The 12,050-nt window shown below is 41.3% G+C and overlaps 1 protein-coding gene across 7 annotated transcripts in view; it reads left to right on the top strand.

The window, feature by feature from the left end:
- Positions 1-12,050, top strand: part of GHR (growth hormone receptor) — a 208,044-nt gene that overhangs the window by 70,281 nt on the left and 125,713 nt on the right. For 3 of the 7 annotated variants that reach the window (XM_075932494.1, XM_075932496.1, XM_075932495.1), the window contains exon 2: positions 1,844-1,939. The exons of the other annotated variants lie outside the window; for them this stretch is intronic. In XM_075932494.1, coding sequence (XP_075788609.1) covers positions 1,921-1,939 — 19 coding nt within the window. In that variant the 5' untranslated portion in view covers positions 1,844-1,920. The remainder of the gene's footprint in view (positions 1-1,843; positions 1,940-12,050) is intronic. 7 annotated transcript variants of the gene reach the window in all.

The raw sequence follows: 12,050 nt of genomic DNA, 5'->3' as shown, positions 1-12,050 counted from the left end.
ATAGTTGAAGTTGCGTATCTTAATTCGATTTACACCCTGCTGTGTAGACATACCCTTGGAGTCCTGGCTGGCTTTCAAGTTTTGTAAACAGAGAGCTTTCTCTTGTGTTAATTCTGTTTCCCTTCAGTAAGACAGTGTAATTTTACGAATTAAATGATGTGAGTATAAACGCTTTGAATTTGTCAGGAAAGATTTGTGTTGAAAAATAGGTTAATAAACAGTTTCTAATTTTAATTAGAAAAATATTTTAGGTTTGATTAGCTTTGTTGAACAGTAAATAACTCTGTTAAAAACGAGTGATTATTTGCCTGGCAGACTGAGCCAGGGAGGGTGGGCAACAGCCTGAAAGGCCAACAGACAGTGGCAAAGCCAGTGGGGCCGCCCAAAGACTAGGACCCAGGGCTGGTGATTTTGGCAATGGGTCCACAGCTGTGCCATCTTCAGGGCGTGAGGAAGCTGGCTGCAAAACCTGGGGGTTGTGCTACCCTTATTTCCCATGCCTATGCGTCTGTGTAAGATTTTTCAGCAATGTTACAATTAAAAAAAAGAGAACAATTACTGTTGATGTTATATGTAGCGGACAAAGGCATGAGATTCCATGGCTGGAAGTTGAAGCTAGACAAATTCAGACTAGAAATAAGGTGCATATTCTTAATAATTGGTATAACTAACCATTGGAACAACTTACCTAGGGATATGTTGGATTCTCAATCACTAGATGTCTTCAAGTCTGGCTACGCTTCTAAAAGGTATTCTATGGGCTTGATGCAGAAATTATTGTGTGAGGCTTGTGTTATGCAGGAGGTCAGACTATATGATCACAATGGTCCCTTCTGCTCTTAGAATCTGTGGGTGAAATCATGCCCCATTAAACTCAATGGCAAAATTTCATTGATTTCAGTTTGGCCTGGATTTTACTCTGTGACTCTATTTAATATATTGAAATTAGAAGGTAAAATCATTGATGATATTTTGCTTTTCCAAAAAAAGTGAATCTGAATAAAAATAACATTGGTATAGAAAGTGAATATGCAGAAGTGTATGTATAGCTTCAAGGGTGAGGTTTGAAGGTGTTTGAAGCTAGGGGTGTGTTTTTTGAAATCTAGTTCAGAGGTGTATATGCCAAGTATATAGCAGAAACAAGGAAGGTGAGGCAATATCTTTTATTGGACCAACTAGTTGGTAATAAAAGGTATTTACCTCTTCCACCTTGTCTGCCTCATATCTTGGACCAGCACAGCTGCAACACTGCAAACCAGTATGTAGCAAAAAGTTGCTTCCATTGCAACTAAATCCTAAGAAGATGAAACTAGGAGTGTCACAAGCAGATTTTGTTCTAAATTGGATGTATGCAATGATTTGTACATAATAAGTAGGGATGTTAATGTTAATTATGGTTGCATTTCCTAATACTTTTTACCCCACTACATTATGAAGACCAGTAGTAAATGTCTTAATTGTCTTATGTTGTGATAATGCTTATCATGCCTTTATCTGAATTTTCAAAACCCACAGTCTATATTTCTGCCATGTCCTTTGAAATGAAAATAGCATCAGGATTTTTAGCTGGATGTCTGAGACAGTAAATAAGCAGGGAAATGTTGGCATTTAGTTGACCTTAGATTTCAAAGTCAGAATTCTATTAAAACAAATGGTGGAATCTCACAGCTTTTGTTAATTTTAATTCTCACTGCACTTGGCTGGAGGTTCAACAGAACAAAAGCATAGCCATCCATGATTGGCTTCACAATCAGAAGTGCTAGAAATGTCTATTTCCTTTGTATCTTTCCCCTATATTAGGATTATAGCAGCATTTATGGATGTCTCACATCCTTATTCTCAGGTGACGAAGAAACTTTGCCCTACAAGGGAGCAGGCTGTGTCATTCTTTACCCACTTACGTAATGTGTGCAACTAGAGATGAGCTGTGTGCTGCAGGGTGAGTATAATGTAGTGAAGTGTATTTGCAAGCCTTGACAAATTTAACAAAAGCATCTTATCTGATTGGCCAATATTAAGTAGGCTTTGTTTCCAGCTGTGGGTTTAGCAGTTTAGAAAGAAAAAAAAATGTGATTTATGGTAAAGGAGACTGAAGGCACATGCAATAATGATTGTGACATTTACTATTGGAGGGAGGAGCAATGAATATAAGACTAGCCAAAGACAGTTTTCCCATTTAAATCTGGAGATATGGAAGCATCGTTCTTTTTTCTCCAAGTGACATGAATGATTCATGTGATACAAGTTAAATAGTTTAGAGGGAATTGTTAATATAAATGGTAGAGAGAATAAATAAAGGAAAATAATATTCCATGCAGAAATAACCTAGATTAGTTGGTAGTTTACAAGTGACCGCTTGTCTACACTATAAATACAACTGTGTCAGAGGATCTGATGATACTACTCTTTTCCCTAACTCAGTCACAATACAGCTCTAGTTTGTAGTGCAGATAGTAACTATACTAAAGCTTTAAATGTGACCAATGGGTCTGTTTTAGGCAGATCCCAAAAGAAAAAAGTTTTGTACACTAACTTCATTATATATCATAAGTATCAAATATTTTGAGTGGACACCCAAAACTTTTAGGGAAATATAGTTAGGTTAATTTGGGAAATTATCTCAACGGTTGGCTAACATAATTTTGAAGTGTTGATTGCCTTACCGGCTGGTATCCTAACTGGTGCACAGTGCCAACAGTATACTGTTCGATGTTTTGTTATTCCGTATACTCATTCAGTAATCTTCTCATTCCTCTGCTGTTTTATCTCTCCCATGTACCTCTTTGTTACCCTTGATAATTTTTCTGCTTTTTTGTTCTTGTACACTGGCCCCTTCCTTTTTATTTGGTTAGCTCCCAGCCTATTTGTTGTTGTGACATACATAACCATGAGTACGTGATGATAATACTGAAGCACTTCTAATAAATTTGCTTGATGCTGCTGCTCTTTTCAGAGCTTGAATGTCTGTTTTGAGATCAGAACAGCATTAAAAAGCTAGTAGGAAAGAGCTGATAGGTTCAGGGTAGAGAATTTTGGGGGAAATAAATACAGAATACTTTTTGAGTTTCGCCCACAGGATCGCCCTCCACAAACAGTCCCTGAAGAGGTGTATGCGTTAGCTTTCAATATTTCAGCCATTCATTGTAGTGTGATTCATGTGCAATGGTTGTTAATTCTGCTATTGACAAAATACAACCAGTTGTGGTGAAACTGCAAATGAAATTTAAGTTGGTTTTATGGAGGGGTTGCAGGTTTAAGAGATGAATCCAAAGCCCTTAGAGTCTTTCCAGTGACTTCAGTTGGTTTGGGGTAAGGTCCCAAATTTCCAGTGGGAAAGACAAAAGTTTCTAATAATTAAGAACTATGTTTTTTCCTCGGAAGGTACAGGGCAGACAGATGCAGACTCAGCATAGATAACTACGAAGAAAACAACATAGTTATGTATAGTATTAGTGGTGATATTTTCTAGCAGTCTAGTTCTAAGAAATATGTATATCCTAAGACCCTACTCTTATAAAGACTTATGCACATGCTTCAGTTTAGGTGCTGTGAGTGCTACCATTAACATCAGTGGGTCTGTTGCCATGGGTCATGATAACTATGTGAGTAGGTCTTTAGGATGGAGGCCTAGGTGTCTATACTTAATTATGAGCAAACCAGAAAGAACAGAGACAATTTCTTCTTGTCCCCTTCACCACATAAATCTTCTTTCAATGGGCACTGAGACACAAAATTAATTTATCAGCATCTACCTATTCAATTAAATTATCTTCCATCCCTGAGAAACTTCATTGCCTCCACTGACCTCTTGTTTCTTACATGTTTGAAATAAAATGTATGGAACCTTTTGTCCAAGCTGCTGTTACTGCCTGTCTATTGTCCTTATGTATACTCATTCAGTAATCTTCTCATTCCTGCTTCTGCTGTACAACACATGCTGTTTTATATCTCCCTTGTGCCTCTTTGTTATCCTTGATAATTTTTGTGCTTCTTTGTTCTTGTACACTGGCCCCTTTTTGTTTGTTTAGCTCCCAGCCTATCTGTTGCTATGACATGCATAACCATGAAGTACATGATGATAATATTGAAGCACGTCTAACAAATTTGCTTTGTCCTGCTGCTCTTTTCAGAGCTTGAATGACTGTTTTGAGGTCAGCACAGCTCTTTGATGTTCAGCTTAAGCAACCAGCAGGACACTTACTCCCGAATGCTCTTGTCTATACTGACACCCATTGCCAAGGTCAGGACTAATCACCTAGGCTACGTCTACACTGGCCCCTTTTCCGGAAGGGGCATGTTAATTTCAACTATCGTAGTAGGGAAATCCGCGGGGGATTTAAATATCCCCCGCGGCATTTAAATAAAAATGTCCGCTGCTTTTTTCCGGCTTTTAGAAAAGCCGGAAAAGAGCGTCTACACTGGCCCCGATCCTCCGGAAAAAGCGCCCTTTTCCGGAGGCTCTTATTCCTACTTTGAAGGAAGGAATAAGAGCCTCCAGAAAAGGGCGCTTTTTCCGGAGGATCGGGGCCAGTGTAGACGCTCTTTTCCGGCTTTTCTAAAAGCCGGAAAAAAGCGGCGGACATTTTTATGTAAATGCCGCGGGGAATATTTAAATCCCCCGCGGATTTCCCTACTACAATAGTTGAAATTAACATGCCCCTTCCGGAAAAGGGGCCAGTGTAGACGAGCCCCTACAGTTTCCTTTCCGCTGATGAATTACAATATAGGCAGTCCCCGAGTTACACGGATCCGACGGGGCCCTCTCCCTGGTCTCCAGCAGACCAGGGAGAGGAAGCAAAGCGGCGGAATACGCGGGCAGCGGGCCCCCCCTTTCAGGGGGACGGGGAGCAAAGCAGAGCACAGCCGCGGGCCGCGTGTTCCACCGCTTTGCTCCCCGTCCCCCTGGTCTGTAGACCAGGGGGACGGGGAGCAAAGCAGAGCAAAGCCGCGGAGCCCGAGGGCAGCAGGACAGCCATGGCGCGTCTGGGCTGTCGCACTGCCCCCGTGCTCCGCGGCTTTGCTCCGGGCGCCTGTGGTACAGCAGCTGGGGCGCTGCCGGTTGGTCCCGTAGCGCCGCTCTGGGCACTACGGGACCAACCCGGCAGCACCCCAGCTGCTCTGCCCCAGGCGTCCTGATTCAGCCACTGCTGGTCAGTTTCAGCAGCGGCTGAATCAGGACGCCTGGGGCAGAGCAGCTTGGGTGCTGCTGGGTTGGTCCAGCGGCGGCACTACTGGACCAACCCAGCAGCACCCCAGCTGCTCTGCCCCAGGCGTCCCCAAGTCAGCCGCTGCTGAAACTGACCAGTGGCTGACTACAGGAAGCCCCTGCCCGGGGCTTCCTGGAATCAGCTGCTGATCAGTTTCAGCAGCGGCTGACTTGGGGATGCCTGGGGTTCTTAAGTTGAATCTGTATGTAAGTCAGAACTGGCGTCCAGATTCAGCCACTGTTGAAACTGATCAGTTTCAGCAGCGGCTGAATCTGGACGCCAGTTCCGACTTACATACAGATTAAACTTAAGAACAAACCTATAGTCCCTATCTTGTACGTAACCCAGGGACTGCCTGTAATCAGGAACGTCAGACATTTTTGCTGTTTCTCTCCTAATTACATTTGTCAGAAGTGTTAATGGGTTAATTCTGTGCCATCAATGTGTAACTGGGATAAATGTAGCACTCAGGCAGTGAGCAAGAAGATAGAACAGAAGAACAAAGTGGCTAAGATCTCTCAGGTAGAGAGAGGAATACAAAGGAAAATTATTTTAAAGCATCACTTTTGGGAGTGAAATGAATCACATTACAGACAACCTTGCACAGGTGTTCTCAAACTTTTGTATTGTTGACCCCTTTCATACAGCAAGCCTTTGAGTGCAACCACCCCCTCCCTTATAAATTAAAAACATGTTTATTTGTAACACTATTACAAATTCTGGAGGTGAAGCAGGATTTGTAGGTGGGGCCTGACAGACACAAACTTCCACATAATAACCTCATGACCCCCTGAGGGTCAGAGCCTGCAGTGTGAGAATCCCTGCCCTAGCAGAGCTTAACCCAGAAACAAAAGGTCATAATAAATGGCAGAGTGTTTTTGCCACTTGGATAGAGAGTTTTGGATTGTTCCTTTGCCAGAAAGTTAAGTTTCTAATGTGCATCTGGAATATAAGTTTCTTTGGGTGGTGGTTAGAATTCTGGTATTTAGTAGCATACATCTGTTTTATCTCAATTATGCAATTTCATAGAACTTAATTGGTGTTTTAATTGATTATTAAAAAAAATATATAAACATTGGAGCAATTTAAAGAATCAACACAAGTAGCCAAATTGTTTCTCAATTACAATCACACAGTTCCACTGTCTTCAGCATGTCTCTAGCATGTGTTTATTATTAAAACCCACTTACAGTACTAACCGGTTTCCAGCCATGTGTTTACAAAGATCATCTTCTAAATGCAGCCTAATGTTCCTAAATCAGCAGATGGGTTGACTAAAAAACAACTCCAAGAGATATGAACTTCCCTGTTCATCAGACTGGATTTCTGAAGCTTAATGATAATAAATATTAAAAAATCAATTGTGTTAACACATATACACCTCTTGAGGGATTCTTTGTGGAGAGTGATACTGTGGGTGACGTTGCGAGTGTCCTGTACCTGTACTTATTTTTCCTACAAATTCTGTAGTTTTTAGTTTTAGCAATAGAATTGTGAAGCATTATTATTATATTGTATAATCTGTGGGTGGGCAATAATTTTTAATGGGGGAACCGCTCCAATATTTTGGCAAGTGGTCAAGTGCCGCACTTCAGTGGAGGGGTTGTGGAGTCTGGGATGGATGTAGGGTGCAATAGAGAGTTTGGGATAGGTGACTGGGGTGCAGGAAAAGGTGTGGGGTCTGAAAAAGAGTTTGGGTGAAGGAGGGGGCTGTGATCTGGGGCACAGGCTTGGGGGGAGGGGCAAGGCCTGGGAGGGAGTTGTGACCTGGATGAATGGGGTGCAGAGGATTTGGGTGGTGACCTGGGGCAACAGAATGGGGTATGAATGTAGGAGAGGATTCTGGCCTGGGGGAGGAATGTAGGAGGCGGTTCAGAATCAGGGAGGGAGTTCTGATCTGGGAGAAGGGGGGAAAAGAGATACATAGGGTTTGGGTGGTGACCTAGGGCAGGTAGTCAGAGGGGAGAGAGGGTGGGGGTGCCAAAGGCAGGCTCTGGCTGGGAGGCACTTACCTAGGCATCTCCCAGCCAACAACCCTGCAGAAATATGAGGCAGATTGTCTGCTGCAGGTTGCTCCACATGGCTCTATTCTTGGCATGGGAGGATGGGAGGAAGAAGTATTTTCATGCTGCCCATGCCCTCCAGCAAAATTTTTCAGCTCGGGTTGGCCAGAAACAGGTTTTGCTGCGGGAGAGGTACGGGAACAGCATGCAAAGTCTCACTCCTCCCTCCCCAACTATCCAGAGCAGAAAGCAGCTAGCTGTTTACAGCATGATCTGTTCTCTGCCTAAGGGTTTCAGTGAGGCAGCTGCAGGCTGGATCCAATGGCCTGGCAGCCTCTTGTATAATCACTGTTCAGAAAAAAGCAAACTTGCCTAGTTCTGGAAATGGACCACCAGAGCAATCGTGAGTGAAAGGTCACTAATGTCCTATAATCTTACACTAAATAAATATTAAGATCTCTTAGCAATGTCCTAAGTGGGCTGTAGAATTCAGAACGCCATTCCTTTTGCTGCTTTCTGCTATGTTTCTCCACGTGATTAATATTGCAGCTCAGGAGGTGACAACCTATACAAGCAACAAGATAATTGTATGTTTTGATTTATGGCTGCATTGGTTGAATTTTTACGTACTGCAGTTTTCACCTGAATCGTCTATATTGGCATAGGGAATAGAACTTTCAACTCTTCAATCAAAACCAATGTTCTCTACCACTTGGGCTAAAGGTGAATGTCCACCTAGCTCAGTCAATATGCAGGTACATTCCAGCGAATAGATGGCAGTGAAACATTATAGTATGTTCAGGTGCCGAGGGGATGGAATGAATGAAGGAATTAGCATAAATGCATGCATGGCTGCAGTATTTTAAGGATTTCCTAGTTTCTTAAGATTGTTTCTGATAAGCTGTTGTTGGGAGGAACAGTTCCTATCTTTTGATATAGCTTAATTCAATGCATCTGCAACTCTTATTGGGAACTGTGGGTATAAATCACAAATGTAAGTAACAAAGTGAACTTCCTTACAACAGAGACAATGAAAGGTAAATGTTGGCAGATGAAAATGCTGATCTAGTGGCTATCAACTGTAAACACATGACTGACTGACTAACCACTGTGCAAAAGCAGAACCAGGAATATATTTTTTTAATAATTCAGTTTATGCAGGATAATGATATGACCTCACAGGCAGTACCTGCTCTGGGAAGTGAACATAGGGTTGGAAATAGGAAAACTTCGAGTTCATACTTGACACTCTACTCGTTGTCACACAACTAGTAGCCTTTAGCAAATCATTTAAGCTTTCTGCATCAATTTTCTAATCTATGAAATGAATACAGTGGTACACATTTGTCACTCAGGAGCGTTGTAACATACTCAGTGCTTGCACAGTGGATGTGTAAATGATAAGCTGTTTTATTGCTATAAATCAGTGTTTCTTAAACTGTGTTCCATGGTGTGCCACAAGGCAGTCAGAGGTGTGCCACAAAGAACAACAGAATTCAAGCTGGCCACCCTTAAAGGGGCAGGCGACCTTTTTTCCTCAATAACTTCCCCCCGACCCGTTTCCCCCCTGACTTTTTTTTTTTTTTTTTTTTTTGCTCAACAACAACGAAAAATCCTTGGTGTTCCTCATAAAAAAAATTGTTTGGTGTTCCTTTGTCTTAAAAAGTTTAAGAAACACTGCTGTAAACCGTTTACCCTTCCCCAGTGACTGAAGCATGAGATATTTGAGTTACTACTTCACAATACACCAGGCCATAAAGAAATTTATAATATCTGCCCCCTTTATCTTGTAGCATCCTATACTTGTTAGTTTGGCAATCCATTGTGACATGACATTGTTGCTGCTGTTCTCATGCCATACTGTGAGCAAAAACACATTAAGGGAGCTTGGAGGGCTATTCTGGCTGACAGGATGCACATGCTAGAAGAAAAAGGAGAGAACAGTTATCACCATTCTGAGGTCTTTTGTTAGTGACTCAGCAGTGACATCGGGGTGGCCCGAGACGAGCTGCCGGCAACTGGAGCCCTAGGCAGAATGCGCCGTCGGCGCCCCCGCATCCAAAGCCCTCAATGGCAGTGCGTCATCATTGGGAGCCCCATTTAACGCGGCACCCTAGGCGACTGCCGAGTCTGCCTATATGCACAGGCTGCCCCTGAGTGACATTCAGGTAGGGAGATGAACAAAAGACAAAATCTCTGCCACATTTTTTCTGACATCCCTCATTCAGCTGTGTTCTGTTAAGATGTACCATTGTGAAAACTTGAGCCTGATTTTGAAGCAACTAGCTTTGTCTGCTCTTAAAATCAGAAGATGGATCATTAGTCTGCTCTAGGGGATCCAATTAAAATATATTAACAGTGTGACTATCTGAATCAATGAGTTAAGGTGTATCTAGGGAAAACCCTGGCTCCACTAAAGTCATTGGCAAAAATCCTCTTAATTCCATGGCCAGGATTTTACCTGTTGTCCTTAAATCCAACATTCCTATAATCCAGAGAGTGCTTATGCCTGCCCCTGAAACTGGCTATGGGCAGCACCAGCCAAAAGCATGTTTTCTTTCTCTTTCCTCCCCCACATTCCCCAGCATCTTGCTAATGCGCGCACCCTACAATAAACTGGTAGGGGAGGAGAATCGTCAGTGTTACTGTAGTAGTGTTGCCAACTCCAGGATTCAAAAAATGAGTCAGGACTCAAAAATCATGAAATTGGCTTTTAAATTGAGAGTTTTAAAAATTATAAAATCTTGTATTTTGGTGTCCGAGCCTTGAAAATGCACTTGGGTCACATCTTCAAGCTTTCCTCTGTAAACCTGAGTACTAGAAAAAAAATTAAATGAAAGCTGGCCTAATTAGTTGATTCCAGAAGCAGAGATTTCAAGAGATACAACAAATGTCATGAGACTTGTAATTAAAATCATGAGTGTTGGCAACGCTGCAATAGATAGCTCTGAAATGGAGAGGTCTGTACTGCTATAGTAGCTGTCTGATTGGGTCTTCCTGCAGAAGCCGTGGAAAAGGCTCTTGCAGCCAGTTGGTACTTACTTTCAGCCATGGACCTATCCTTCTCTAGCTGTTATGGAATATTGAAAACTCTCCATGGAGGCTTCATTTGTTATCGTGCTCCAAAGTAATGAAATATAAACTCTGCTCTCTTTTCTACCCTTCCCTTTTTCCAATTGCTCAAAATTGTAATTAAAATATGCTTGACTAACCACAAAAAGCACATTTGCTTATTCTGTATGCTTATGTTTGGAGAGGGGGAGAGATGATTGGTTTAGTTTTTTTGTCTGTTGGTGTGGGTTTTTTTATTGTTATTTTGTTTATTTGGAATAGCATCTGCTTTAACATGAAATAAGGATTTAATCCTTGTTCTAGAAAATACATATTAAATGCAAGTAACTATTAATGTACCATTAGAGCATAAATGTTTACACTCAAATGGAAATTCAAAGTAATGGTTCCCAATGCAATTATAACTGGTCCACAGCACAAAGTAGTATTTTCCCCCCTGTGGCTGTGTTTAGTGTTAATTAAGGAATTACAATGTGTCTATATGCAGTGTTGTGGAATTATAATTGGCATCAGAACAATGGGCCAAATTCTGCTGAGTTACAAAGGTGTAACTCCAAAGGAATTGCTGTGAGTTTATATTGGTTTAACAGAAAGCAGAATGTGGATCATATAATTTAGTATTTCCAAACTTCAGTTGGTTTAAAATCATAAGTATTGTGTTGCATTAATGATTTGTATTGAATGTGTATGTATATGTGTTTGAATTTCCTTGCTTTTTAAAAGCACTTTCACAGCATGCATAATTTGAAATTGGCTAGGTTCCTTTTCTGATACAGTCATAAAAGTAGTTCCTTAGGCAGCTCTCAATGATTTTGCGCGTTTCAGCTTGCAATTTTGCATGTGTTGAAGATAACTGAAACAATGTTTGGCAACAGGGGTTTGTAAATGCATAGATTATTATTTTCAAACACATAAATATTTTACTTGAAAAAGCTTTGTTTTAAAAGTAAACTCTCAATCTTGCTAAGGAATTTTGGTGTTGGACCCTGTCAAGACTTTTCCCCACTCTGGCACTTTGAGTGCAGAAGGTGGGGGCCCGCAAGAGACCTCAAAATACCTTACCACTAGAGGCTTCTTTTTTAAAAACTCTCCAAGGTTACAAATTCCCTGACGTTGGGTGGTATGCTGCCAAGAGTAACTTATGTAAATTGGTGATAGAATTGTAGCTGTGTTAGTCTGGTGTAGCTGAAACAAAAAACAGGACTATGTAGCACTTTAAAGACTTACAAGGTGTTTTATTAGGTGATGAGCTTTCATGGGCCAGACCCACTTCCTCAGATCAAATAGTGTAAGAAAATTGTCACAACCATATATACCAAAGGATACAATTAAAAAAAATGAACACATATGAAAAGGACAAATCAAATTTCAGAACAGGAGGGAGATGGGGGGGGGGAGGTAAATGTCTGTGAGCTAATGATATTAGAGGTGATAATTGGGGAAGCTATCTTTGTAATGGGTAAGGTAATTAGAGTCTTTATTCAAACTTAAGTGTAAAGTGTCAAATTTGAGCATGAATGACAGTTCAGAGGATTCTCTTTCAAGTGTATTCTTAAAAGGCCTTTGAAGCAGGATGCAGGTAATCAAGTCCTTGAGACAATGTCCTTTCTCGTTGAAATGGCAAGAAACTGTTTTTTCTTTGTGATCTTGTCTAATATTTGTTTTGTGGGCATTAATCCTTTGGCGAAGTGTCTGAGACGTTTGTTCAATGTACATAGGAGACGGACACTTTTGGCACATGATAGCATAAATTATATTTCTGGATGAG

This window comes from Pelodiscus sinensis, chromosome 6, assembly GCF_049634645.1.
Source record: "Pelodiscus sinensis isolate JC-2024 chromosome 6, ASM4963464v1, whole genome shotgun sequence".
Taxonomy (NCBI): domain Eukaryota; kingdom Metazoa; phylum Chordata; order Testudines; family Trionychidae; genus Pelodiscus; species Pelodiscus sinensis.
The sequence above is the reverse complement of the archived record's forward strand: the minus strand, read 5'-3'. Positions and strand labels throughout refer to the sequence as shown.